Genomic DNA, 25794 nt, shown 5'->3' with positions numbered 1-25794 from the left:
TACTTTACATAATTCCTTCCGCGCAGTCATTAAGAAGAAAGAAGAAGAAGAGAAACAGCAGCCGGACCAACACCAGAAATAAGATCTAGATAAGAGTAGGACGTGCTCCGAAAGTATCGTCAGCCTTACAGCGACCATCCCACTTTCGGAGTATGGTAGGTGCGACAGTCAACTGCGCACAAGTAGGAGAGGGTGGTTTTAGTTGGTAGGCAGGATAACATGATACAACACCAAAATTGGAGATTTGGCATAGAAGAGGTAAGCATATCTACAGTATTGTAGTAATAAAACAAATAACACCTACCAGCAATACAAAGATACAAGGAATATCATTAATTCTAAGATAAGAAGCATATAAAAAGACTATTGGACACGATTCACCAAAGACATGGAACACGACCTGTATGGAGAGCAAAGAAAAATGTATAAAAAAGACCCACTTTATTAGAACTAAAGAAGCGAAAGAAGAGCAAGAAGAAATCGGGGATAGATAAAGCAAATTAAAAAATAATAAAGCTTCATAACCCGATTGCATACCAAATAAACTCTTAAAATACAGTGAGGAAACGATAATTGAAAACATAGACGTACTTTTTTTGAAAATTTTAAATAGCATTCATGTACCAGACCATTAGAGAACTAGCATTACAAGACCAATACACAAAAAAGGAAATCACCTTGCTTAACACAAAAATATAGATAATCAGATATTCATAGCTAGAAAAAGTTAAAAATGCAGCAGAAAGACATTGCCAACAAAAAAGAATACGTGCAATAAACTAAAGAACAAAGGTGTTGATGGGAAAAAGAAGAAAACTGTCAGATAGAACTATCCCATAACGAAAGAGATTAGAAAACACAAACAAAACAACAGAATGCGATTTAGATTAAAATTGCAATAGAGAAAAATAAAAGTCTGAAGGGTTTACGCAGAAAAACGCTAATAGGGAAGAAAGACAAGCAAAAGATAAAAAATTCAAAAAGAAATATTGTCACAAAGGGAAATGCGACCTTCACGAAATCGTGTATTTCTACAGACAATTGTATTCGTTAGACAAGGGCAAGTAACAGAAATTACGTATGAGAAAATTTTAAACCAAGGGTTAGAAGACAGAAAGGAACAGGGTGAGGATGGCATTGTAATAGAGGCAATAGAACAAGGAGGTCAAGAACTTATCGAAGCCTTGGAAAGTCTATTTAACAAATGTTTTGTTCCCTTGTCCCTTGTTATTACAAATACAGGGTAAGTCAGTGAATATTAATATAGTGCAAGTCTGTGTTGCAGATAAATCAGTAGCTGAAATAGAACATTTTTATGAACAACTCAAACAACTTTTACAATACACCAGAAAGGAAGAAATTACAATAATAATGGGTGATTTAAATGCAAAGATAGAAAAAGGCCAGTGGACTATATAATAGGTGATTATGGTTCAGGAAATAGAAATGCTAGAGGCAACAGTTTGGCTTAATTTTATCAAGAAGAAAACCTGGCGATTATGAACACATGGTTTCGATTACCACCCCGTATACTGTATACCTGTAGGTCACCACAGGATAATTGCAAAACAAAATTGCATTAGAAGTCAGATCGACTTCATACCAACAAATCTAAGAGTTAGAAATTCCATTATAAGACTTACCCTGGAGCAGATAACCTCCTTGTATCAAAAATGAAACTGAGGATAAAAAAGATAATAAAATTCAAAAGTTCTGAGGTGAATACTCAGTTGCTTAAGATAAACGAAATACGTGCTGAGACCTTAACTTGAACTTGTATAAATCAAGAAATGAAAAGATTAACATTAGAAATTAAAAACACTGAGAAAGTGAACATTATGTGGAGCAAAATCAAAGATTCTGTTAGAAAGACACATAACGAAACTCTTCAAAAGTAAGAAGGAAGCCGGAAACCTTGGATGACTTAAGGAATACTGAAAATTATGGAACAAAGAAGAAAATATAGAAACAAAAACCCAGATAAATACAGAAAAAAACATAAATTAATAAGGAATAAAATAAAAGAGGCTAAGGAAAAGTGGATGATGGAAACATGCATTGAAATGGTGGAATTGTAATTTACATAAAAAAACAAACACACCTAACAATACATTAAAGATCTTTTTATGGATACAAGAACGGAACCAAGACAAATTGATAACGAAGAAGTTCCAATAATATTAAGATCTGAAGTCCAACATGCTATAAACAACTCAAAATCTGGCAGAGCTCCTGGGCCAGATAAAGTTCACATCGAGCTGACTAAACTTGTAGATGAAGACAATTTAAGCGCAATAACTATCCTCTTTAACAACATATACAAATCTGGTAAGATACCTACAGAATAGCTACTATCGACCTTTGTTCCGCTACCAAAAACCAAGAGTTCCAAACACTGTAATGACTATAGATTAATCAGCTTAATTCACACTTATTAAAAACATTTTTAAAGATTATACTTGCAAGAATATTCAGAAAGTGCGAAGCGGATATGAGTAATAGACAGTTTGGCTTTCGTAATGGCTTCAGAACAGTAAAAGCTCTATATAGTTTCACAACTCATGCTCAAAAAGTGGGGACCAACAAAAAGATCTTTTCGTTGCATTTATAGACTATGAGAAAGCTTTCAACAAAGTTAAACATAACATTTTCATGGAATGTCTAAAGGAAAACGGACAAAAATGATATTAACATAGTGAGAAATCAACAGGATGTGGTAACATTAGATGGAATAGCACCGATGCGCAACACATAAGTAGATGTGTGAGACAAGGCTGTGTACTTTCTTGAGATGACTTTGACTTAATGAGAAAGCTGGAAGCTTTTGACATGTGGCTTTTTAGAAGAATTTTGAAAATACCATGTACCGATCATATTACGAACGAAATGGTGTTGCACAGAATGGGAAGAGACAGAGAACTTTTGACCACCATTAAAAGAAGAAAGACAGTATATTTGGGACACATACTTAGAAATGAGAAGTACGAGTTGTTGCATCTGATTATGAAGGGTAAAATCGAAGGAAAAAGGAGTCGTGGTAAACGACAAATTTAATATCCTGACTGAAAAACATTCGCGACTGGACCGGGTTAAATACACAGGCGCTGTTAAGAAAAGCAGAAGATAGAGACGAATTTGCAATGGTTGAAGGAAAAATTCCGTCGCATTGGTTAAATGCTAATATTGTTATAATCCACAAAAAGGAGACATTAGCGACCTATTTAAATTATAGACCTATAAGCTTGCTTAGTCATCTATATCAGCACCAGGTAAAAGGTATCGATATGCATATAAAGATTGGAACAAAAGTTGAAAAAAAGAATTTAGATGGCTGACAGCTGAAAGGTACGCGTCCATCGAAACTGAGCATAAGAACTTGCATAATTTAAGATTTTCGAATTGTTAAATATATAAACATACTAAAGAATGTTTTAATATAATAAACTTTTACCTTCGAAGAGAGCGGCCTCATTGGTGAAAAATTATCTGGATCTTTATCATCGATACTTCTAGATTTAGTTAGTTTCTTTAGCTTTCCAATGAGTCCTTTCTTTTTCTTTTTGTCGCCTAACTCGCTTTGTGTGGACCCACTAGATAACCTGCTATCTAAGCTTGCATCTCTTCTCGATTTACTTGTCTCTATATCAGAATGCAGTTCAAGCGAATTCAAGCTTGACATGCTGTTATCATTGGTCCAAATATTTTGTTCGGTTTGAATAGTATGTTCCAAGGAAATACTTTTACGTTTTAAGCTGCCTTGAGAAAACGCTGAACTTTTTCTTATTTGAGGTGTCTTGTTTCGGAAAATTACAGTATCGTTCTCCGTTGAAGTAGCTCTTCTAATGCCCATGGATCTTCTAACGCGTTCTCTTTCTGCATCATCTTCAGAGAATCTTTGCAGTCTTCTTAGGTCTTCGGTTGTGTGTACAAGCCTTTGCATTATATATTGAATTTGTTGTTGTTTTTCTTCAGGGCCCATAGAAGTTTCTCTTCTTTCTAGAGCCGGAGAACTTTCTCTTGATTTAGATTTAGTCCTTCTTGGAGGCGTGGGAGTGTATGGAGCTTCATTTTCGCGAGAGAAGAAAAGTTCTGGCGCTAATTGTTTTAGTGTATCCATTTGTTCAACTAAAGCATTTATTTTTCGATCATCTTCCAAATCAACACGTTTTTTACCATACATCATTGATCTGTACTCCTCCCTCTCTTTTTCATACCTTTCTCTTTCCCTTCTAAGCTTCTCATTCGTAGTTCTTAACTTAGCATGGGCATCTCTAAGTTCCAAAAGGTCACATTGCAACTCAGTGATTTTCTTTTTGTTTTCATCTTGATCTTCATCAGAAGTTTTCTTTAATTGGTCTTGCTTACGCTTAGCTTCTAGCCTTTCTTTATCCCTTTCTCTTTCTACTTCAAATAATGTTTGTCGTAAATCTCTTGCAAGTGTTGCCGTTTCTTGCAACAACCTTTGCTGCTCTTCTCTTTCTTTTTGCCATGCCAGCTCCATCCTCGTTCTTAAACCTACTATTTTGGTCCTACCGCTACTCAATACCTTTTCTTCTTCTAATTCATTTACTTTGGAATGCATTTCTGATAATTTTACTTCAAAGGATGAACGTTCAGAAACTAACTCAGTTTTAAGTCTTGAACATTCTAGCCTCGCTTCTGAAAGTTCGTCTTCCATACAACTTATTTGCTCTTCAAGGCTTGCTACTCTGGATTTGGAGTCTTCCAGCTAAAAGTAGAATTTTCAATAAGTAATATTTGGAAAATTTATTTTTAATATTGTCTAAATTTAAAATTGGAAAAAAGTTTTATTACTACATATATTTTGAATCTTACCTCATCATAATTAAGACTTTTAGGTCCTTCTCTGGATAATTTGGGGGATTGCTTGAGATCACCAATAGTTTTCTGAGCTGTTTCTAGCATATGTTTATAGGTATCTTTTTCTCTTTTAAATCTAATCACTTGATTTTGAAGAGATTGTAATTCACCATTTACCACATTAATTTGGCTTTCGTATCGCATTTTCAGTTCCGCCAGATCAGATTTTTTACTTTTCTCGAGATTGTTTAATCTAGAAAATAATTATTGACTAGGGAATTGAAAAACTATCTTTTGTTTTATCGGTAAGATTATGTAAAATCGTGCTTTACTTATAGACATATTATACATATTTAAATTACTTACTTTACCCTCAACTGCTTCATTTCTTTTTCCATTGCATTACTGTCTGCATTAATATTTCTTTGAATTTTGTTAACCTTGTCGTAGTCATCCAATTTTCTCCGTAGTTCGTCGCTTTCTTTCCTCATGTAATCCATTTGTTCGTGGATAGCGTCATACTCTTTTTTAATTTGATCATATTCGGATTGCTTTTCTTCAAGTAGTGCTTTCAGTCTTTGCCTATCAGAATCACCACTTCCTGAAGTTGGTCTTGCTTTAAGTTTTGATTCTAAATCTAATTTTTCTTTTATCCAAATATCTTGTTTAGTACTATAAGCATCTCTTAGAGTTTTTATCTCGTTTTCTAGTTGTTCCATTTCACGTTTTAGATTTCTGTATTGACTGAAATATGAAAATAAAAAACATTGACTATGGGAATTATACGCAGCAGGAAATGCTTATCTAAATGCTATACGAAACCGTAGGAGGAATCAGAAAAAAGTAATTTAAAAATTTAAAAGAGCCTAATGATTACTAAAGTGAATTCCATAACAAAAAAAAAGTTGAAGATGTGAATTGAACAATATGATTTATAAAAAGGAACAGATAGAAATCCAGAAAAAGTAATTCATCCAGGTTATGAAAATACTGCAAATAGCAAACTAGTCCGATATAGATGGTAAAAAACTAACCAAAACCAAAATGGGAGAAGGGACAACAGTATGTATTACATAAAATAATTTAAATTACATAAAAATATCAGAATATTAGAAAATAGGAGTAGTGACACCATGATAGGCAGAAACAGTAAACAGAAGGGAAATGAATTTCCGTACAAAACATGTACAAGTATGATACTACAGGTTAGTTTAGGACTGGAATACATTCCAAAAGCATGGAGGTTCTAATGGATAGCTTCTATACTTAATCCTGGCAAAACTGGACAAGAAAAAGCTAAATCTCTGAGAACGATAACTCTGATATAATTTGTACTGAAGACTAGAAAAACTGCTCGATAGGCCCATTAAAGAGATGGTGCACTGAATGAAATTTCGATACATCAGGGACAATATATACGTACAGGAACGATACTGCATCATCTTTTACAGAGGATGGAAAATCAAGAGTTGATGCTGGGCATTTCTCAATATAAAGGGGGCATTCGACAACACAATGAACCAATTACCAGGACAGTTTGACTAGGGAATAGATGAAGAAGCTAGAGGTGGATACACTACTTGCTGAAGAGCCGCGTGATACTCAACGATACTGGAAGATATAATGTCAATACAGGAAACCAGAGGCTGTCCACAGTGGAAAATCGTATCTCCTCTTGTGTAGAATCTGGTCATAGATGGACTGATAGCTAGATTCAAGAACGACAGACATATTGTCCTCGGCTATGCGGATGACTTTATGCGGAATTTAATAGCACTGTCAGAGATATAAGAATACAATATTCTCTGACTGTAGTTACAAAATTAATTTCAAATGTAAAGTTTAACATAAGCCCCCCAGAAGTCTAAAATCACAAAATTTACCAGAAGAGGGAGTCTTCTCCCTCTATTTCTCTATTTCTTTCTATTTATCCTTTAGGTCTTCTAAGCCTGAATGGTACAAATCTAAATTTAGTGAATGAAGTAAAGTACTTTGGAGTAATATTAGACTCGGGTTATTAAACCCATAACAAAGAGAGCGGTGACTATCTTAATGAAAGCCAGACGAACTCATGGAAAAATATGGGATTCAAAACCAGCCAACAATAAGGTATGCATCAGTGGTATTGTGGCCAAAGGTGCAGCAAAAAAGTGCCATCCTAAAATTAACTAAGGTACAAAAACTTACTTACGTTGGAACTTGGAATTACAGGAGCTCTGAGAAATACACCAACAACAATTATGGATGCTCTACTACGCTCCTCTGTATATTGTTATAATGGAGAATGGAATATTATAGACTGCGAGAAAACCTGATCAACTCGTCAGGACATACTAATATCATAAATGAAATTTTGGGGATAACGTATGGATGATAACTTCTGACCATATGGTACCCACGGAAAATACAACTAAAGCTTCAAGGTTATATTTGGTACACAGATGGGTCCAAAACCGCAGAAGTCAGCTGTAGGAATATATAGTTGTGGTGTAAATGCCAATATTTCTATTTCACTAGAAAAATATACATATATGTGTATTCTAGGCAGAAATTTTTGAAATCTTGAATTGTATATGAGAAATGAATATGAGAGCTTTTGAACTTAAGCGGATCTTAGGATAGAGCTTAGATATACTCTAGGCTAATGTGGGAATGTCGAGAACTCGACAGACTGGCGCACAGTCACTGGTATGAGTGTCAAGTTATCGGGAATATATATAGCAATGTAAGAGCTGAAATAACTTGCTATAAGATGATCAGCTACTAAATACTATGGTCCAGAGTCGACCAGTCGACCGGTCGCGACTGTAGGAGTATCACTCCGTCCGGCTAGCGGAGATGAGAGAATACAGCCGGGGCAAGTTATTCCTGCCTGTCGTAAGAGGCGATTAATGGGAAGGAATGAAGAGGTGGAGAGCCGTCGTTCGAGGTGTCGGGTTTGTAGAAACGAACGCAGGGCCATTCGGCGTTACGTTCACCGGTCTACACTCCTAGTATCCGAGATGAGTCTCTCGTGGGACCACTCTACTCTCATTCCACAGAACCAAGGTGATGTTGAACGTGCTGCGTCCCTCATACACCCTTTCCCTATTAAGGGCGTGGGGTTACGGCACAGACCCACCTTAGGAGATTTAAGAGTGGTAGAGGAGAGCTCTTTGACTGCTACCTACCCAAGTGCGAGGTCGAGCCACGACGTGCGTTCACCTTTCCGCCCCGGGGGATAACGGATGGGTGTTTGTACCGCAACACAGGTACTACGGGGAGTAGTACTCCCCGATATTTTTTATGTATACTCTATTTCGTTTATTTTGCATATACTTACGATTCTAGTGTTTCTTTTTCCATTACTAATTTTGCTTTAGTAATAACATGTTCCTCTTCTAATATTTCATACTTAGCCGTCAGTTCATCATACTTCCTCACTTCCTTAGTAATTGTAGTTTCCAATTCGGCAATTGATTTTTGCAAGGTTGTAATTTCGGGTGAGCTAGATGTGTTTAATTCCAGTTTCCTGATTTTCTCCTTTAATGCTGCTAATTCCAGTTCTCTATTCTTCTGTTCTTTTTCGTTGTTTGTCTTAAGGACTTCAAGTTTCTTTCTTTCGTTCTAAAATTAAAGCATAATAATTTAAAACTTTTTATTTAATACAAACTTTCTAAAAAACTACAAGGTGTCTACAAACTCTGAAAATTAAGTAATGTAATGTAGTTGTAATTAAAACTAAAAGTAATATGAAAATAAAAAAATAAAACCCGTCTCGCCAACGCTTCATACGCACGCGCTCCCACCGCTAAGTTCCACTTACATCGATGCGTGCTGGAAGAGATGGAAGGCCGGCAACTGTATAAAACAACGTACTGTCCTCCGGAGGCGTGTCAGCCGGGAGCTGACAGCCGTGCCGGACGCATCAAGGAATTTGGATATCGGTCAAAATACTTGGGAATTCCAAGTTTGGCCAAATCCAAATTTCTAATTGATTCGATGCAGGGAAATTCCACTTTCGCTACGTAAAACAAAGGATTTGTTTTACATAAAAGCAGGTAGATTTTCTCTCATCGATCAGTCGAGCTTGCCTCTTCTACTGTAGACCTAGTCGGTGCTATTATTGTTCCAACTAAGTTATTGTTTTATTTCTGATTTTCTATATACCATTTTTATTTAAGCATTATTGTATAATCAGACCTTTTCAGGTTAGAATATTACATTGATCTATATTTGTTCATGTACTGATTGTTTGATATTTTATTTGAATATTTTTGATTGTTTATTTTTCTTGTATTTTGTGGCTAAGTTGTTCTTCCGGTAAGTCAAAAGAACACTTAGAAATATTTTCATAATCATTGTTGCATTATTATTTCCGATATTTTATCTAAGCTATTTTCTTCCTTAAGTTAAGAAAATACTTAATACATTTGTCTCTTTCATTTTCTATTTTATGCTAAGTTGTTTCTTCCGTAAGTCAAGAAACACTTAGCAATATTTCCACATCTTTTCTATATTTGATTTTTCTTATTCTCTATTATAAGTAGTTCTTCCGTAAGTCGAGAAACACTTATTTGTGCATTTATTTTACTATATTTGATTCACTTGTTTATTTTCTGTTCTAAGTTGTTTCTTCCGTAAGTCAAGAAACTCTTAGACATATTTTTATAATCTGTTTCATTTTTGCATTTCTCGTTTTATATTTTGAGTATTTTATTTTTCCACTCTAAGTCGTTTCTTCCGTAAGTCAAGAAACACTTAGAAATATTTCCATATTTTACTCTCACATTTACATATTTCATTTATCTATATTTCTGTCCTAAGTTGTTTCTTCCGTAAGTCAAGAAACACTTGGAAACATTTTTTTCTTTGCATTATATTTTTATACCATTTAATTTACTTGTTTACGAAGTTATTCCTTCCGTAAGTCAAGGAATACTTAGATCATTTTTACCTATCTGTTTTCCATTTTTGCTCTGTTACTTTGTAACTGTTCCCTGGAACCGTTACCTATAACAGATATTTGTCACTGGAACTGTTATTTATAACAGCGGTGGTATTTAACCTTTCTACCAGCTACAAACCAAAGATGGTGAATACCCGATCCAATTCCGGGGATAGGAAGAAGCCCGAAGAGCCGGCGATGGGTCCTACAGGCCCAATTGCCCCCTCTCGGCAACAGTACGCCATAAGAGAGAATCGAGTTTCGCCAGAGTGCTAATCTGGTTGGAATTCCACCGGCATTTGGGCGTTGGCTCTCTCACCACTCCCAGCCACCTCTAACCCAGATCATTCATTCTCCTTGGCGTATGTGTCTATTAACACATAGTATTTTCTACCTATTACCCAGATCATTCCTTCTCTTTAGCGTATATGTGTATTAACACATAGTATTTTCGTTTTGATTTGTATGACATTAATTGTATTTATTTTTCGCAGGTATTAAACAGTGGGTCATAGCGTCATCAATACCGTCGTCGCCAGGATTGACGTCTTAATTTTTATTGTACATATTACCTATAATCTAATTTTATTTTGTTATTTATTTATTTAGAATATACTTTTATTTAAATTAAACCTGTGTTTTACTGAGTCTCCTGTCTAACAGAGCTATCCGACACAAATCGAAAATTATATGGCTCATCCAACGAGGAAGCAGCAATCTTGTTTCCGAGACAGGTGGCCTATTTAGGTACAAAATGTACAATGGGGAAAACTACATTTAGAAAAAAAAAACAAAAGAAGCTTCTAGATTTAATGTATGAAAGGATCGACTAACTCTGTTACTATGTGGCAATGCTGCTGGACACATGATCAAAATTGGTATTATATACTGGACCAAAAATGCTCGTCCTTAAAAATATAAGAATTTTGATCACAGGACGTGGATGACATTGTTAAGTGAATAGTTTAGCGGATATTTCATTGCTAAATTAAAGAAGAATTTGAAAAACAAAGGTTGCGCCGTTTCGATTTTTAATAATAATAGACAATGCTTTTGGCCACCCTCAGGCCTTCTTCACCAAAAATGAAAACGTTCAGGCGGCGTATGTGGCACTTAACATACCTATGATACTGCATCCTATTAACCAGGGTATCATCAGGTGTGTCGAGACCTCATAAACGCGACAAATGTTTGAAATAATTAGGATACCCATAGATTCCGACCCTGATATGGTCATCATGCAATTCTCTAAATTTTTCGACATCGCTGATGCGATAACTTATATTATAACTGTGTTTGAAGAATCAAAGGAGATGCTACAACGAATATTCTAGTGACAAAGGATGTTGGAGGTTAAATATTCGTTGATTTAAATTATATTTATGCAGAAGTCGAAGGAGATGTATAAAAGAGCGCCTAGAAATAACAAACATTGATTTACAAAAAAATAATCTAAATAAGTATACTTCCGAGAAGAACATATAGAAAGAAGACCAAATTAATTTAAAAGAAACCAAATGACTTTTAAAAAAAATTGTAGTATTTCGAAAAAAAAAAATAGAGTACGTCTCACTGTAGAAGTAGAAAGTAGAAGAACTAACCGACACTATTAAAGCTGGCAATGGAATAAGACAGGGAGATTCCCTGAGTCCTCTATTGTTTAACCTGATTATGGACGAAATAATAAAAACAGTAAGAACTAAAAAAGGATACCAAATCGGAGAAAAACAACTTAAAATAATCTGCTATGCAGACAACGCAATACTACTCTCTCAAAGTGAAGATGATTTTCAACGTATGCTGCACCAATTTAATATAATACTTAGTTCTGGAGTGGGGATAGTATGTTTTTGTCATTTTTTGTTAAGACAAACCATCATTTGTCTCTCATCATAGGATGTCTCTTGAATTTTTAACTCAACTTTTGAAATCTGACTTTTGGCCGGCTAATTATTTATTAAAATCAACGTATGTGCGTCGGGCCCAACGTTATCAGTCCCGACAGTTGGTTGGTCTTGTCGGGACGTATGTAGGGGGTTTTGTACTTTTCAGATGAAAATAGTTAAAAAAGATAAAAAATGTCGGTACTGTTTTGTAACATGACATTATTGTTTAATAGATAATAAAAATCTAATCCTTATCAGATGCTGATTACCCATAAAAGAATTTATTTGTTATTTAGATCATTACTTTGATTTATTGTTTTCAAACAAGATTGCTATAATGGCTCCAGTGGCGCGTCCAGGGGGTTTTATGGGTTAAAACCCTCCCAGGGCATATAAATTAAAAAATATATAAAGAATAGAAAATTCTTAGAAAGATTTTTGGGGCCGTAAATGAAAATGGGCTATGGCGTCGAAGATACAACTTTGAACTGTATCAGTTATACACCGATCCAGATATTGTGAAATTCGTTAAAGTGCAGAGACTTAGATGGGCTGGACACATTGCTAGGATGTCAGATCACGAATACACGAAGAGATTAACATTTTCAAAACCAGAGGGCACAAGAAGCAGAGGACGACCACGAATGAGATGGATTGATGATGTGGAAGAAGACCTACAGATTCTAGGGGTTAGAAGATGGAGGTAAGTTGCCAGGAATCGACAGGAGTGGCGACTTCTTTGTGAGCAGGCCAAGATCCACAACGGATTGTCGAGCCACTTATGATGATGATAAAGAATAGTAGGAAAACGTAAATTGTCTTTCACACACAATACAAAAAATCCAAAACGTTAATTTAATAATTAAATTACCTCTTTAAATATGTAGAATACAATAATTATTGTATAAATACACAATAATTAATAATTATTATTGTGTGCTTTTATATTTTTAGAAAGAACGTTTAAATTATAAGATTTGGCAACATTGCCAGCCGAATAACTACACAGCCATAAAGAAGTGACACGTGCCTTTGTGTAACGGATGAAAAACTTCGGAAAGTCACCTAATTCTCATTTAATTTTATGTTCTATCCATTTGCCTAAAAAATGCGTCTGCGTTGTCTGGGCGATTAGCATGCGCCTACAGGACTGTATCTGTGGAGGCCTTGTGGATTATCACAAGGTGTGTTCCTCTGCATGTGTTAGCGGTAGAAAGAAGACATCTCTATGAGAGAAGAGAGCATTTGACAACAGCCATAAAAAAAAGAAGAAAGGGAAAGATCAGTGGAAAGATAGAAGAGTGAAACAATACGGAAGATGTTGCCCAGTGGACAAAGATGCTGATCTTTAGCCTAAGGGACTGGGTAGATTGTCTGTTTTAGGGGGTATCTTCGTAGGTTCAGAAAAACAGATACAGATAAAAGCCTATACTGCGAATATTCCGACACTGTTACTCACACAATGCTGGAGTGTAATAGATGTACAGTGGAGAGAAACATAATGTATAGAGAAATAGGTATGAACCCTGTGACTGTGAGAGAGATGATCGTGAAGATGACTTGAAGTAATCCAAACAGTTTTTAGAAAGAAAGAAAAAGAAGAAAAACACCAACCGGGCCAACGACAGAGATAAGATCTAGATAAGAGAAGGGAGTGTTCCAAAAATGTCGTCAGCCTTACAGCGGCCATCCCACTTTCGGAGTACGGTACGTGCTACAGTCAACTGCGCACAAGTAGGAGAGGGTGGTTTTAGTTGGTAGACAGGATAACAGATACTTGAATCTTTGGCACTGCAATCTTTAGTACTTTAAATTAAACTAAAACCCTAATTTTAGGGACTCACAATGGAGGTAGCATAAAAAAAATTTCGGTGTCCAACTAAACCCCCCTCACAGAAAAATTCTTGGTGACAAAATTTTGAAAAGATAAAAAGAAGGTGTACAAACTGAAAAAGATTAAATTTTAACTTATGAGCTGATGATAGAATCGTAAAATCTAAGTTTGTAATTATCTTGTTACAGTCTAGTAAATTTAAGAAAATAAAATTACCTTCGTATTGGAATAATTTTTAAGTATTTTAAAACTACTCAACGGAACTTTTGAGTGGACATATTATCAATGCTCACGAGGGGGATGAGGCAGTGGCGAAACACAATCTACGCTGTAGAGTTTCATTTGGTACATAGATGGACCTAAACAATACGTTGGTCTACCAGTAAATAATAATTAGTGGCACCTATTTTATTTAATATCTGATAATAGTCAGGATAGTATGGGCGCACTAGCTAAGAAAAATATTCTCATTCCATATTTTTGCACTCTTACTTGAAATACTCCCCTTATAACAAAAGTGCATTGTGTCAAGAGAAAATGAAGTCAAAAATTGTTTTTTTAACAAATTGTAAAATATCCCGAATAAGTTTTTTAAGTGACTCATTCTGAGAAAAAAATGTCCTTGGTAACTTTTCATTAAAATGCATCGTTTTCGAGTTATAAATAAACAATTAAAAGTCTGAAAAAGCGCAAAAATGACCATTTTCAAAGCTCGATAACTTAGTAAATAATTATTATTTTTGAGTTTAGCATAGTCAAATTAAACTTCATCATCATCATTGGTGCTACAGCCCTATAAAAGAGCCTCGAAATTCCCAAGTCTATTACGCCAGTCAGTTCTATCCATTGCCAACTGTTGCCAGTTTGCTGCGCCTATTTTTCTACCATCCTCATCTACACCATCCCTCCATCTGAGTTTTGGCCTACCCCTACTTCTACTTCCCACAGGTGGTGACATAAGGATTCTTCTAGGAGGGTTGTTCTGCTGTGATCTTGCGAGATGTCCTGTCCATCTTAGTCTTCCTATTTTTATAAGGGATACTACGTCTTTACTACCAAATACGTTTATATCTGTGATATATCTCGTAGTTGTACCTCCTTCTCCAAACACCATTTTCATAGATGCCACCGAATATTCTTCTCAGGATCCTTCGTTCAAATATAAGCAGGAGGTTTTTATCTGCCTCGGAAATGGTCCATGTCTCCGACTCATATGTCAACACTGGTTGTATAAGGGTTTTGTATATGGTTATTTTTGTTTTTTGGCTTAAGTTTCTGCTTTTTATATGTCTACTCAGTCCAAAATAGCATTTGTTTGCTAGGATTATTCTTCGCTTGATTTCTTCCGTCATGACGTTCTCCTTGGTGATCAGGGAGCCTAAGTATGTGAATTTATCCACCACTTCAAAGGTAGAGTTATCAACCTTGAATTGGTGGCCGATGTTTCTGGCTCTATTGTTGGGTGTTGATGCCATTATCTTAGTTTTCTCCTCATTTACTTGCAGGCCCATATTTTTTGAGGCGTTTGACAAGGTGATATTCTTTTCTTCTAGCTTGCGTGTTGTGCGGGCAACTAGGTCAACATCATCTGCATATGCCAAAATTTGGGATGATTTATTAAAAATGTTTCCTTTGTTGTCTATTTGGGCATCCCTGACCGCCTTTTCTAGAGCTATGTTGAAAAGGAGACACGCCAGCGTATCTCCCTGTCGCAGCCCAACATGCGTTTCAAATGCCTGTGATTGTTCGCCCTGTATTTCGACTTTGCAAACAACTTTACGCATTGTAGCCTTAACCAATCTTATCAGTTTATTGGGGATGTGGAATTCATCCATGGCTTCATACAATTTATTTCTTAGGACACTATCATAGGCCGATTTAAAATCTACGAAAAGATGGTATGTGTCGATATTGAATTCATTGGTTTTTTCCAGTATTTGCCTTAGCACAAAGATCTGGTCTGTTGTTGATCGACCAGGCCTAAAACCACTTTGATATTCGCCAAGAAGCTCCTATGAATATGCACTCAGGCGGCCATGTAAAATACTCGAAAATATTTTGTATGCTGTATTAAGGAGGGTTATTCCCCGATAGTTTCTACATTCCAATTGATCACCCTTTTTGTGTAGCGGGCAAACGATCCCAATACACCACTCTTCCGGGATTTGTTCCTCATTCCAGGCTCTCAGTATGATTTTATATATATGATTAGTCAGAGTAGCACCTCCACATTTAATAAGTTCCGGGGGTATACCATCACTTCCTGGAGATTTATTATTTTTTAGGTGTTTTATTGCATCCCTTGTATTCTTGAATTGATGGAGGCTCCAATGGTGTACTGTTGCTTGCTCCTGGGGGTGGTTGATTTGGATCTTCTACTTCGATAGTAAGTAGTTCTTTATAGTGTTCCACCCACCTTTTTAATACTTCTTCTTTTGTATTGAGTATATGCCCCTCCTTATCCTTACATAGTCCGATCCTTGGTTTAAATTCTTTTCTTGCTTTATTTAGATTTTTATAGAATTTTCTTGTTTGATTAAATTAAACTTAAAACTTCATAACAAGATCCCGAAGAGTTTTTATCCATAAGTTTATTGCAAACCAATTATTGTCTTTTAATTATTAATTTCAGCTGATGAGTTCCGCGATAGATATAGGGTGAGTCACCACTAACGGGACAGAAGATTAAAGCGAAAGGGAAAAACATTTAAAAAAAAATTTACACTTTTGTAAGTTTGTAAAAGACACATTTTAAAGTAATTTTGAAATATACAGCGTGTCCCAATAAATTGTGGAGTATCAAAGTTTTTTACTGCATTTTCTAATTGCCCGCAAAAAATAAGGTATATTTTCATAAGGGTTCCCTATAACCAAGTACAGAGTGTTTTGAGTTATGTCGACTTTTCTTAAAATGCAAAGTTTTAAGAAGAGTCATTCTCAACTTATTTAAGTAATTAGAACACATTTACTCTTACAACTAAATATTTTATATTTGTTGAATGTATCCCATGATTTGTTGTTAAACATCTCTTTAGAGGGTGTTCAAAATTTAGAGTTTCATTATTATTCAATGTGTAATATGAGACATATTTTAAATGGAACACCATGTATATTAATCAATTGTAATATTAAAAAAAGCTTCCTCGTTTGAATTAGTGATCGTGGTGCACTTTGTGCGTCCTAGCGAGTTAATAGTCAATACCAAAACTTCCATATTGTATACTAAGACATTATATAGTAAACATTTTTAGTATAAGGTACCTTAAACTCATATTAAGATTTCAAGACGTGTGAAATTGTCACAAATGGTGTTTCTACCCTATTTTATTCTACACCTGACATACTTTTATGTGTAGACTTAGGTAAATATGCAAAAAAGTGAAAAGTATGCGCATAAATATGCACTAATTTACCCAAAAATATGCATTAAATACGCATTTCCTTTAAAAAATATGCATAAATATGCATTTTTTTAAAAAATCATGCATACTCTCAATGGAAACATAATCTAATAATAATATATTAATTAATGTTTATTTTAATAATTAGAAAACAATATAAATAAATTTAAAAACTAAGCAGGTAATTGTAATGTACTAATTAACTGTAATGAAAGTAGTAAAAAAGTAAAATACTATTCCTTAAAATTATGGAAACAATAAATGACCAAATGTTTTTTAAAGTTTTCCAATGAAAACTTATGGCTTCTATCTGTGTACATATATTTGTAAATTAAGAAAATTCTTTCCACGTTAACGGATGTAATGGGAGCATATTTTAAATTCACGAAAATATTTGGTTCTAAATCTATTCATTAGCAAAAATTACCGACAAGAACGTCAGCTACCTCAGTAAGTTTCTGGAAACCATTGTGTTTTTTAATTATTATTTCAAATTTTTGAAAAATATTTTTTCCAGTGTCACCTTGAACATTTTGACAAGCTGATCTAATTTCTTTTATTAAAGCTCTTGGATATTAAAGCTCTTATCTAATTGGATAATAGTTTTTTTGAAGAAATCTAAAATTTGATTTAATGAATGAAAGTTGCTGCTAAAGAACGGTGTTTTTCAAATTTGCGTCAATTATATTGTTTAAATCTACGAAATAGTCTGAATAGAAAAAAGCGGCCTCCAACCACGTTCTCCGTCATGTTAGAACGGGTTCTGATAGAAGTGGGAGAATATTTGGAAGCAGTTTCTTATAAATACTTTTGGAATGCTTTTTTTATGCTTGATATCAGGGAGTTTCAAAAGGAAACTTTTTTCTAATTTCTTCCGCAACTCTGTTCATTCCATGTGCTAAACAAGTAACGTGTATTAAGTTAGTATAAAATATTTTTAAATTTTGTCCTGCCTTGACCATATATGGTGCAGCATCGTATAAAGAAGCAATAATGTATGGCTAGAAACAGCTACAGGAAGAAAAAAATTTGATATTTCTTCTTGTAGAAAACGCGATCTTGTTGCAGAATTAGTCTTTTTTAATTGCTTGCATGATATTAAATAGAATTTTGGTAAATCTGATCGCTTGGAACACCAATCATTAAATGAGCGATATATCTTCCACGATAATGATCTTTAGAGTCCTTTTACTTGGAATATTCAATTTAGAATATTTTTTACAAAAGGAGGCTTTATTGGATCATTTGAAAGCGGTGTATTTGAAGAGATTACTACACGGAAAAAGTTGTCATTAAAAGAATCTTGTTCGTTTCCTTCTTTCGAACTTGACCAAAAAGACTTAAAAAGTTTAATATTTTTATCTGACATGTTAATCTATCTGAGATTTCTTTTCGCATGCACGATTTTTTAATATAAATAACTACACTTAGAACCGATTTCTTTATAGTCTTAAACTAAAGGCATCAATAGAAGAAATTCCATTCAAGTAACTGCACGATTATTGCATGGCAGTCACTGATATTTTAGATAAATATTATTTAAAATCCACAATTCGAAATAAATTGAAGTTTATGCATTTTATGCAATTTTTTCTATAAATATGCAGAATCTCCAGATATTTGCATAAATATGCAATAGATGTATTTTGTATATTTGCCTAAGTTTAGTTGTGTGTCTAAGGTCATACGTATTCAAAAAACCAGAGATAACCAAAATACTTTAAAACGAAAATATTTAAACCGTGAAGTAATTTTAAACAGAATCAATCAAAGATATTTTACAGAGAACACTTACAAATTTAAAATTTATAGTTCCTTAAAGAATCTTAGATAAATATTTAATATGACATCCATAAATTTTTAACTATTTGTGGCAAAAAGGTTACCTAATGCCATCCCCTTTCTGAACATTCACACACACATACAAATTTAAATAATAATTTAAAAAAAATTACTTGTAGATCAATTTCCATTTGTTTAATTTTCTTTTCGTTTTCCAGCTTTCCATTTTTATTTTCTAGTTGAGTTTTGTTTAGCTTTTCTTCTAAGCTTTTGTTGGACTTGTTTGAATTCTCCAATTCCTCTTTGAGTTTATTAATTTCTTTGCTTTCAAGTTCCCCCCCTCTTCTGTTGGCTTTGGAGACAAGTTCCTTTTCTCTCTCTAGACTGGTTTCCTGAAAACAAAACTTTTTACTGCAAATCAAAAATCTTACTTGAATTATGTTACCAGTTGTTTGACTAATTTATCATTTTGTTGAATGGTAGATTCCAAACCATTGATTTTAGTTGTTAATGTTTCAACTTTGCGATTCAATTTTTTCTTCTCTTCTTCCCATTTGACTTGGTCATTTTCTAATGCTTTCAATTTTCCTCTTTCTTTTTCTATCTAAAATTTTAAAATTTCATAATGAATTACGAAAGAATAACCTAGGATAAACTACGTTGTAAACAACAAAGAAAAAAGTACTGACCTCGCTTGTGACTTTATTGTAATCATCTTTAAGTTTCTTAATTTCTTTATCCTTTGTCTCCAGGGATTGTTCCAGAGAATTCGCTTTTTGGGTAAGACTAGTTATCTCACTCTGTCTGACAGCCGATGATTCTAAAAGATGAAATACTAAATAAATTTTTAATTTAACTTATTATAATATCCTTACTTAGATTAGCTTGTAGTTTGGATATTTCTTCGTCTAAAGATTTCTTGTCGTTATTTAATTTTACTTTGTCTTTAACTAGCTTATCTACTTCACTTTGTAAACCAGATTTTTCATTATCAGCTTTCTCAACAGAATCTTTCAATTTACTTATTGTTTTATTTAATTCTTCCTTTTCCACATTGATTTTACTAGATTTTAATCTTTCTTCGTCCCGTTCTTTTACCAATGAATTAAGTTTTTTGTTCAGTTCTTCCAATTCCGTGACAGATTTTTTTACCTTGGAATTAGCTTCTTCTTCCAATTTAATCTTTTCATTTTCATTAGTTTTCAGTACTTGAAGAATTTCTCCTATTTCTTTTTCTAAATCGCTGACCATGGTCTTCATTTGGTCTTTGGAAGTGAGAGCAGAAATCTTCTTAGGCGTTCTTTGACTAAATTTCTTAAAATCACCCTGAAACAGTTTTTCGTTTTAGTTGATATTATTTTTTATAGTAGCAGTAAGCCAGAATCAAGTAACCTCATTGAAGAAGTTCCACAAACTCCGCCTCTGGTAGTTGCTGGATGAATTGCGTAGCTCTGTAACTATCAGTGACGATCTGGCAGTAAAAATCTTGCTAAAACCATGGAAAGAAGAAATATGGAAAATAGTTTAGAGACTAGGGCGTTCCCCGTAAGTGACCACCTCGCCTGACCTCTACGAAAAGTGAGCTTAGAGGACGGAAAGGCCAAAGAAGCTAGTCCCGAGAGTTGCAACTTTCAATGTCTGAAGCATGACATGTAAAGGAAGAGAGCTCGCCGATTTAATGCAGACGAGAAGTGTTGGTGTACTTTATGTGCAGGAAACTCATTGGAAAGGTAATAAGTCGAGAGATCTTGGAGATGGATGGGAGCTCGCCGATTTCATGCAGAGGAGAAGGGTTGATGTACTTTGTGTGCAGGAAGCTCGTTGGAAAGGTAATAAGTCAAGCGATTTTGGAGATGGATACAAGTTAATATATAGTAGTTCGAAAAGTCACGACAGGAATGAAGTAGGTATTATTTTGATCAACGAATGGACGGAACAGCTTGTAAGGGTAACCAGAAGAAGCAATAGAATAACGAGAATATCATATGTGCCCACGGTCCACAGGTAGCGTTTGAAGAACAGGAAAAGGAAGAATTTTGGAGGGCCCTTGATCGCGAGTTGCTCGAGATTCCTGTAGACGAAAGTGTTTTATTGGAGGTGATTTGATTGGCATATTGGTAGAGAAAGAGCGGGAATAGAAAGGGTTTATAGAGGTTTGGGGATGGGAATAAGAAATGATCAAGGAAATAGTGTGATTTACTTCGCAGTGGCAAGGGATTTGGCTGTCATTAATACGTTGTTTATAAAGACTCCTGTATGTTACCTGTAGTAGCGGGGGAAGGGAAAATCAGATAGATTTTGTGTTGTGTAGAAGTAGTCAGCTAAAAGAGGTTACCAACTGTAAAGTGATAAAGGGTGAGTGTGTAGCTAGTCGATACCGACCGGTGATAGTAGAAACGGAGATAAAGGCGAAGTGGAAAGTAAAGCAAGTAGGGCACCAGAAAGTAAAGTGGTAGAAGTTAAATGATAAGGATTTGACAATAGTCTTTAAGAATAGAGTGCTGGAAGAGCTTGAGGAAAAAGATACGGCAATCGGCTGGTGAGAAGCTAATAGTAAAGTTGTGGTGCGAGTGGGAGAGGAAGTGCTAGAAAAAACATCTGGTAGAGGGTCTCCAGAGACAAAGAAATTTGCTGGTGGAACGATAAAGTGCAAAAGAAGGTTAGAGGGAAGAAAAAGGCTAGAAATATGTATGACAGAGTTAAAAACACCTGAGGAGATGAAAACGATATACAGAATTGCTAAAGCAAGGGATAAGTCATCAAAGGGCATGACCCACGTGCGGCAGATTAAGAGTGCGAAGGGAAGAGTGTTAAGTCCCGGTGTCAAAATAAAGTGAAGAGGCTATGAGTACTTTAGAAAGTTTATAAATGAAATACACCAGAGGAGAGACAAAGGATGCGAGATCTCAAATGAGAGTGTAATACTGGGGATAGCGAGAGATGAAGTTGTCGAGGCGCTAAATAAGATGAATAATGGTAAGGCAGTAGGACCTGATAGGATATCTGTGGAGGTTTGGAAGGCTCTAGGAGAGGAAGGGGTTAATATTTTGTGGCAAGTGATGAGTAGGAAATATGTGGAAGAAACGATTTCCAATGCATGGAGAAAAAGTGTGATGATATCATTATATAAAGATAAAGGGGACATTCAGTACTATAACAACTATAGATGATTACGTTAATGTCACACACAATGAAAATTTGGGAGAAAACTGTAGAGCAAAAGTTAAGGAGAGAGACATCGATAGGAGAAGAACAGTTTGGGTTTATGCCAGGAAGGGCGACAACCGATGCCCTGTTTGTCTTGAGACAGTTGAGAGAGAAACACAGCGAGAGGAAAAGAGAGCTACACTTGATATTTATAGATCTTGAGAAGGCGTACGACACAGCTCCTAGATAAGAGCTGTCAAACCTTCTGTACAAAGAATCAACCTGTCAATTCTGGAAGAGCTTAGTACAAAAAACAGACTATTAAAAAACCGATCATACCTAAATTACTTCGACCATATAGCAAGAAGAACTGAAACTATGGAACTATCGGTAGTAGAACGAACGGTAGACGGCCGAAGACCGTGAGGAAGATCTCCAATACGATGGGCAGACAAAATAAAGACTCTGGTGGGAAAATCGATACATGAAGCAGTCCATATAGCACAATATTTAGGCTGTCACTAAGATCTGATAAAGGCTCAAGGAATGAGGAAGATTTACTGTGCAGCAACAGTTATTGCTAATGTTATGACGTGGGTTTACAGACATTGGACAGACTGATTCAAGATTGATGGTTTTGAATTGAAACGATTGGTAAACAAAATTAACTTATTGCATAGGGATATTGTTAATATTGAGGAGTAAAAAATAGAAATTATATGACACATCACCGCTTAAACTGAGGGAACAAGAGTGCACACATAATTTATCTAAGGTAGAAAAAATGCGCATCTGGGTGCAAAAATCTTTGCAGAGGCGGCATTCCCATGTAGAAGTATATCGACAATACAGTGTCGAACTGTTGGTTGACATCTGGAAAAATGTTTTCTGAAACAGAGGATTTGCTACTTGCCATTTAGGATCAGGTAACCTCAATCAAAACTGTCTGAAATATATCGTCAAAGATCCTTAAGTCCAAAACAATAAATATCGATATGGATGTCAACAAGTCCAATACATTACCGGGGACTGCCAGGCGTTTGCTATAATTGAATATATATAGAACTACAGGACTCAGTAGGCAATATACTTCATCAGAAGGAAGCCGCTAAGCGGATACTTCTCTAAACCAATAATCGCCTTTTAACATAAATCGGTCATTGATAGTGGGCTTGAGAATGACAACTGCAAACTATATTGGAACCATACTATGCTGACAGACCAACCAGTGACTTATAATAGACCACATATCATAATAGTTAATAAACTACCTAGGCAAACAACGCTTGTTGATGTTACGATACCTAACAATAACAATCTGCTTGTTACATATAACGATAAAATTGCCAAGTATACAAATATTGATATAAAAATATTGAGAACAATGAGGAATGGAGAATGGAAAATATTTAGACGATACCTATAATTCTCTTAAGTACTGGTGTCATTCCAATGAGCCTCCAAGAGGCCACATCTTGCGCGTCAAGATGTGTCAGAAAATTAGTGGTAGATACTCCAGCATACCAAGGTCACTTAGAGCTCAATAACACGGAATTAATCCTCCAGAGCGCACCTTTTAATATCCTAGGTATCTAAAAAGACTGAATATTCCCTTGGAGAGACTTAGAACTGTATGGCTTAAATCTGAATACTATAAACTATATAGAGATCTATGAAATTTACGTCTAGAGAAAATAAGCGTTTAATAGAGAACAGAAAGAAAAAATTTAAAGCTATTACATGGAAGAGATTGGAAGGAAAAAAAAATAATCTCTTTATAAGTACCCTATAGGTACTATTTAAAAACATATTTACCTTTATTAAAACAGTCTCTCTATTATCAGATTTGTTTAGTAAATCTTCTAAATCTTTAATTTTTTCATTCTTTTCAGATATTTCAATTTCCAGCATTGCTATTTGGTCGATATATTTGTCAATATTCTTGTCAGATTTAACACCTTTAGCAGTCTTCAATCCCAGTTTTTTGTTTTCATTACCAAGTTTTTCATTTTCTACTTCCAAAGTTTGGACTTTATTCCTTAACACAGATGCTTCTTGTTCGATTACTTGCAGTTGCCTACGAAGATCCAAAGTTTGTTGATCAAGATCCAAAGATCTGCAACCCAAGAGTTTTGGTTAAGGTACTCTTGATCTTGTATTCATTTAAGCGTATAAATACTTACTTGCTTTTCTGCATGCCCTTTGATCTCTTTTGTGTCAGACTTAGTTCGGCATGGAGGCGTTCACAGTCTCTTTCTTTTTCGATAAGTTTCTTCCTTATGTCATTTGTTTCATCTTCCAAAACCTAAATCAAATATTATAATTTAATACCGTAATATCAAATTAACTTTGACAAATAAATACAATTTGGTCCTTTCTAAAATAACATAAGTAAATATCTAGTAGCAATATCGAACGAGAAGCTCTGCTAAAAACAATACCTTCCTCCGGTTGTATACTAAGTAGATTATACCCCATCAGAATCTATCTGTGTGTGTGGTATGGTAATCTATGATCGAGAATAATTATGTGCAAACCTAGTTCAATAAACTGGAGCAATACGAAGCCATGCATGCTAAATCATCCCTGTAGTAGTACAACGCAATGGGTTGCTTTATAATGGGGATAGTGGAACTGGATAATGTCCTGGGGCAAAACATGTATGGAATAACATAGCAGTTGGATATTCCAGAACATAATATATAACGTCTTAGGCTTTATGATACCATACTACCGCCAGGACAAGTGTTTTAAAGCAGTTAGCAATTGTAGCAGAGTCTTGTCAAAATACAAATATTTGAGATAAATTATATCTGGAGTAGAAATACAACAACTCAGAGGACACTTTATGAAACTTAAATACAAATCAAAGGTGTGTGAAGTAAGGGGACGAAATTACTGCGAGTCACTAGGTCGTAGGAGGCAAACACTTTTTGGAGAGAATCAAGTCACTCCAAAAATATATGGTATCCATTCACTAGGCCTATATATGCTGCACTACAACTGGTTCCAGAAAAAAATTGACTAAATGAAAAGATATTAAGTAGATTTTCATATAATAGAACTTATTGAAAGAGAAAAATTAAAATGCAACTTGAGAAAATAGAAACCTGTGAGATAATAATTATTGTAGAGAGAAAACGATAAAATCTAGGGAACGAGAAACGCCAGACCATGTAGATTTCACTTAAACAATATATAAATGATTTACTTAACCAAACGTTAATAAGTTACTCAATCACTACAAATAGAAGAAAAAGATAATACTACAGTTGTTATTGGTTGGTAAAAATATAAATTATGCAAAATATATAAGCCTATAGTAAAAAACATAAGCCTTACGTGAGTAGGAGAGCGATGGGTAATTTCGAACACTTAAGGTATAAAAACGTTGAAAACTAGGAAACTACTACCACTAGAGTGGTTAACAGTAATACAGCTATTCACTTTTCTTATTCGATAATCAAAAATAGAAATTTTAATAATAAACAAACTCACGTCAAAAATTCCACGGAATGTTCATTTTACCCGAAATGTCAAATTATGGTAAATATGAGAAGGGTAATGGCTAACAATGTTAATAGGAAAAAAATCATATTTAGGACCCTGCTATACCAGAGTCGTCGCATTAGCAGCACCGCGTTAGGTGCCAATGGCACTACCACGGAGCAAATAATTTGGACCACTGACATTGCCGTCGGGCCCGTCGGTGGGTCCGCGTTATCCCGACGGCAAGCGCGGCCGACCGCGTTAATAGCGCGCAGTTCCCGCGTTGCACATCGCGCATCAAGTTATACGTAGCCCTGACAACGCGGACAAAGTGATCTCAACGCAACGCAACTACAGTGTCGTATAACTTGGAAATTATGCGCCCTGTTTTCCGCGTTATCAACGCGACAGCATTAGCGCTCGTATAACAGCTCCCGTATAGTTTTCCGTGACGCTACATAATTTATACACCCATTCACCACAAATAACGCAGTGGAACCAAAGTTT

General features: G+C 35.0%; 1 protein-coding gene across 4 annotated transcripts in view; it reads right to left on the bottom strand.

The window, feature by feature from the left end:
- Nucleotides 1–25794, bottom strand: part of LOC140452409 (uncharacterized) — a 98206-nt gene that overhangs the window by 15158 nt on the left and 57254 nt on the right. For 3 of the 4 annotated variants that reach the window (XM_072546645.1, XM_072546643.1, XM_072546644.1), the window contains exons 12-21: nucleotides 23982–24103; nucleotides 23614–23914; nucleotides 19527–19977; nucleotides 19341–19471; nucleotides 19097–19255; nucleotides 18825–19043; nucleotides 8144–8427; nucleotides 5188–5565; nucleotides 4837–5074; nucleotides 3452–4729 (exon numbers count right to left, since the gene is read on the bottom strand). In XM_072546645.1, the coding sequence (XP_072402746.1) occupies nucleotides 3452–4729; nucleotides 4837–5074; nucleotides 5188–5565; nucleotides 8144–8427; nucleotides 18825–19043; nucleotides 19097–19255; nucleotides 19341–19471; nucleotides 19527–19977; nucleotides 23614–23914; nucleotides 23982–24103 (3561 nt within the window). The remainder of the gene's footprint in view (nucleotides 1–3451; nucleotides 4730–4836; nucleotides 5075–5187; nucleotides 5566–8143; nucleotides 8428–18824; nucleotides 19044–19096; nucleotides 19256–19340; nucleotides 19472–19526; nucleotides 19978–23613; nucleotides 23915–23981; nucleotides 24104–25794) is intronic. The other variant, XM_072546646.1, reaches the window with a different exon arrangement.

Source organism: Diabrotica undecimpunctata, chromosome 10 (assembly GCF_040954645.1).
Source record: "Diabrotica undecimpunctata isolate CICGRU chromosome 10, icDiaUnde3, whole genome shotgun sequence".
Lineage (NCBI taxonomy): Eukaryota > Metazoa > Arthropoda > Insecta > Coleoptera > Chrysomelidae > Diabrotica > Diabrotica undecimpunctata.
Note: the sequence above shows the minus strand (reverse complement) of the source record. Positions and strands in the feature narration are given on the sequence as shown.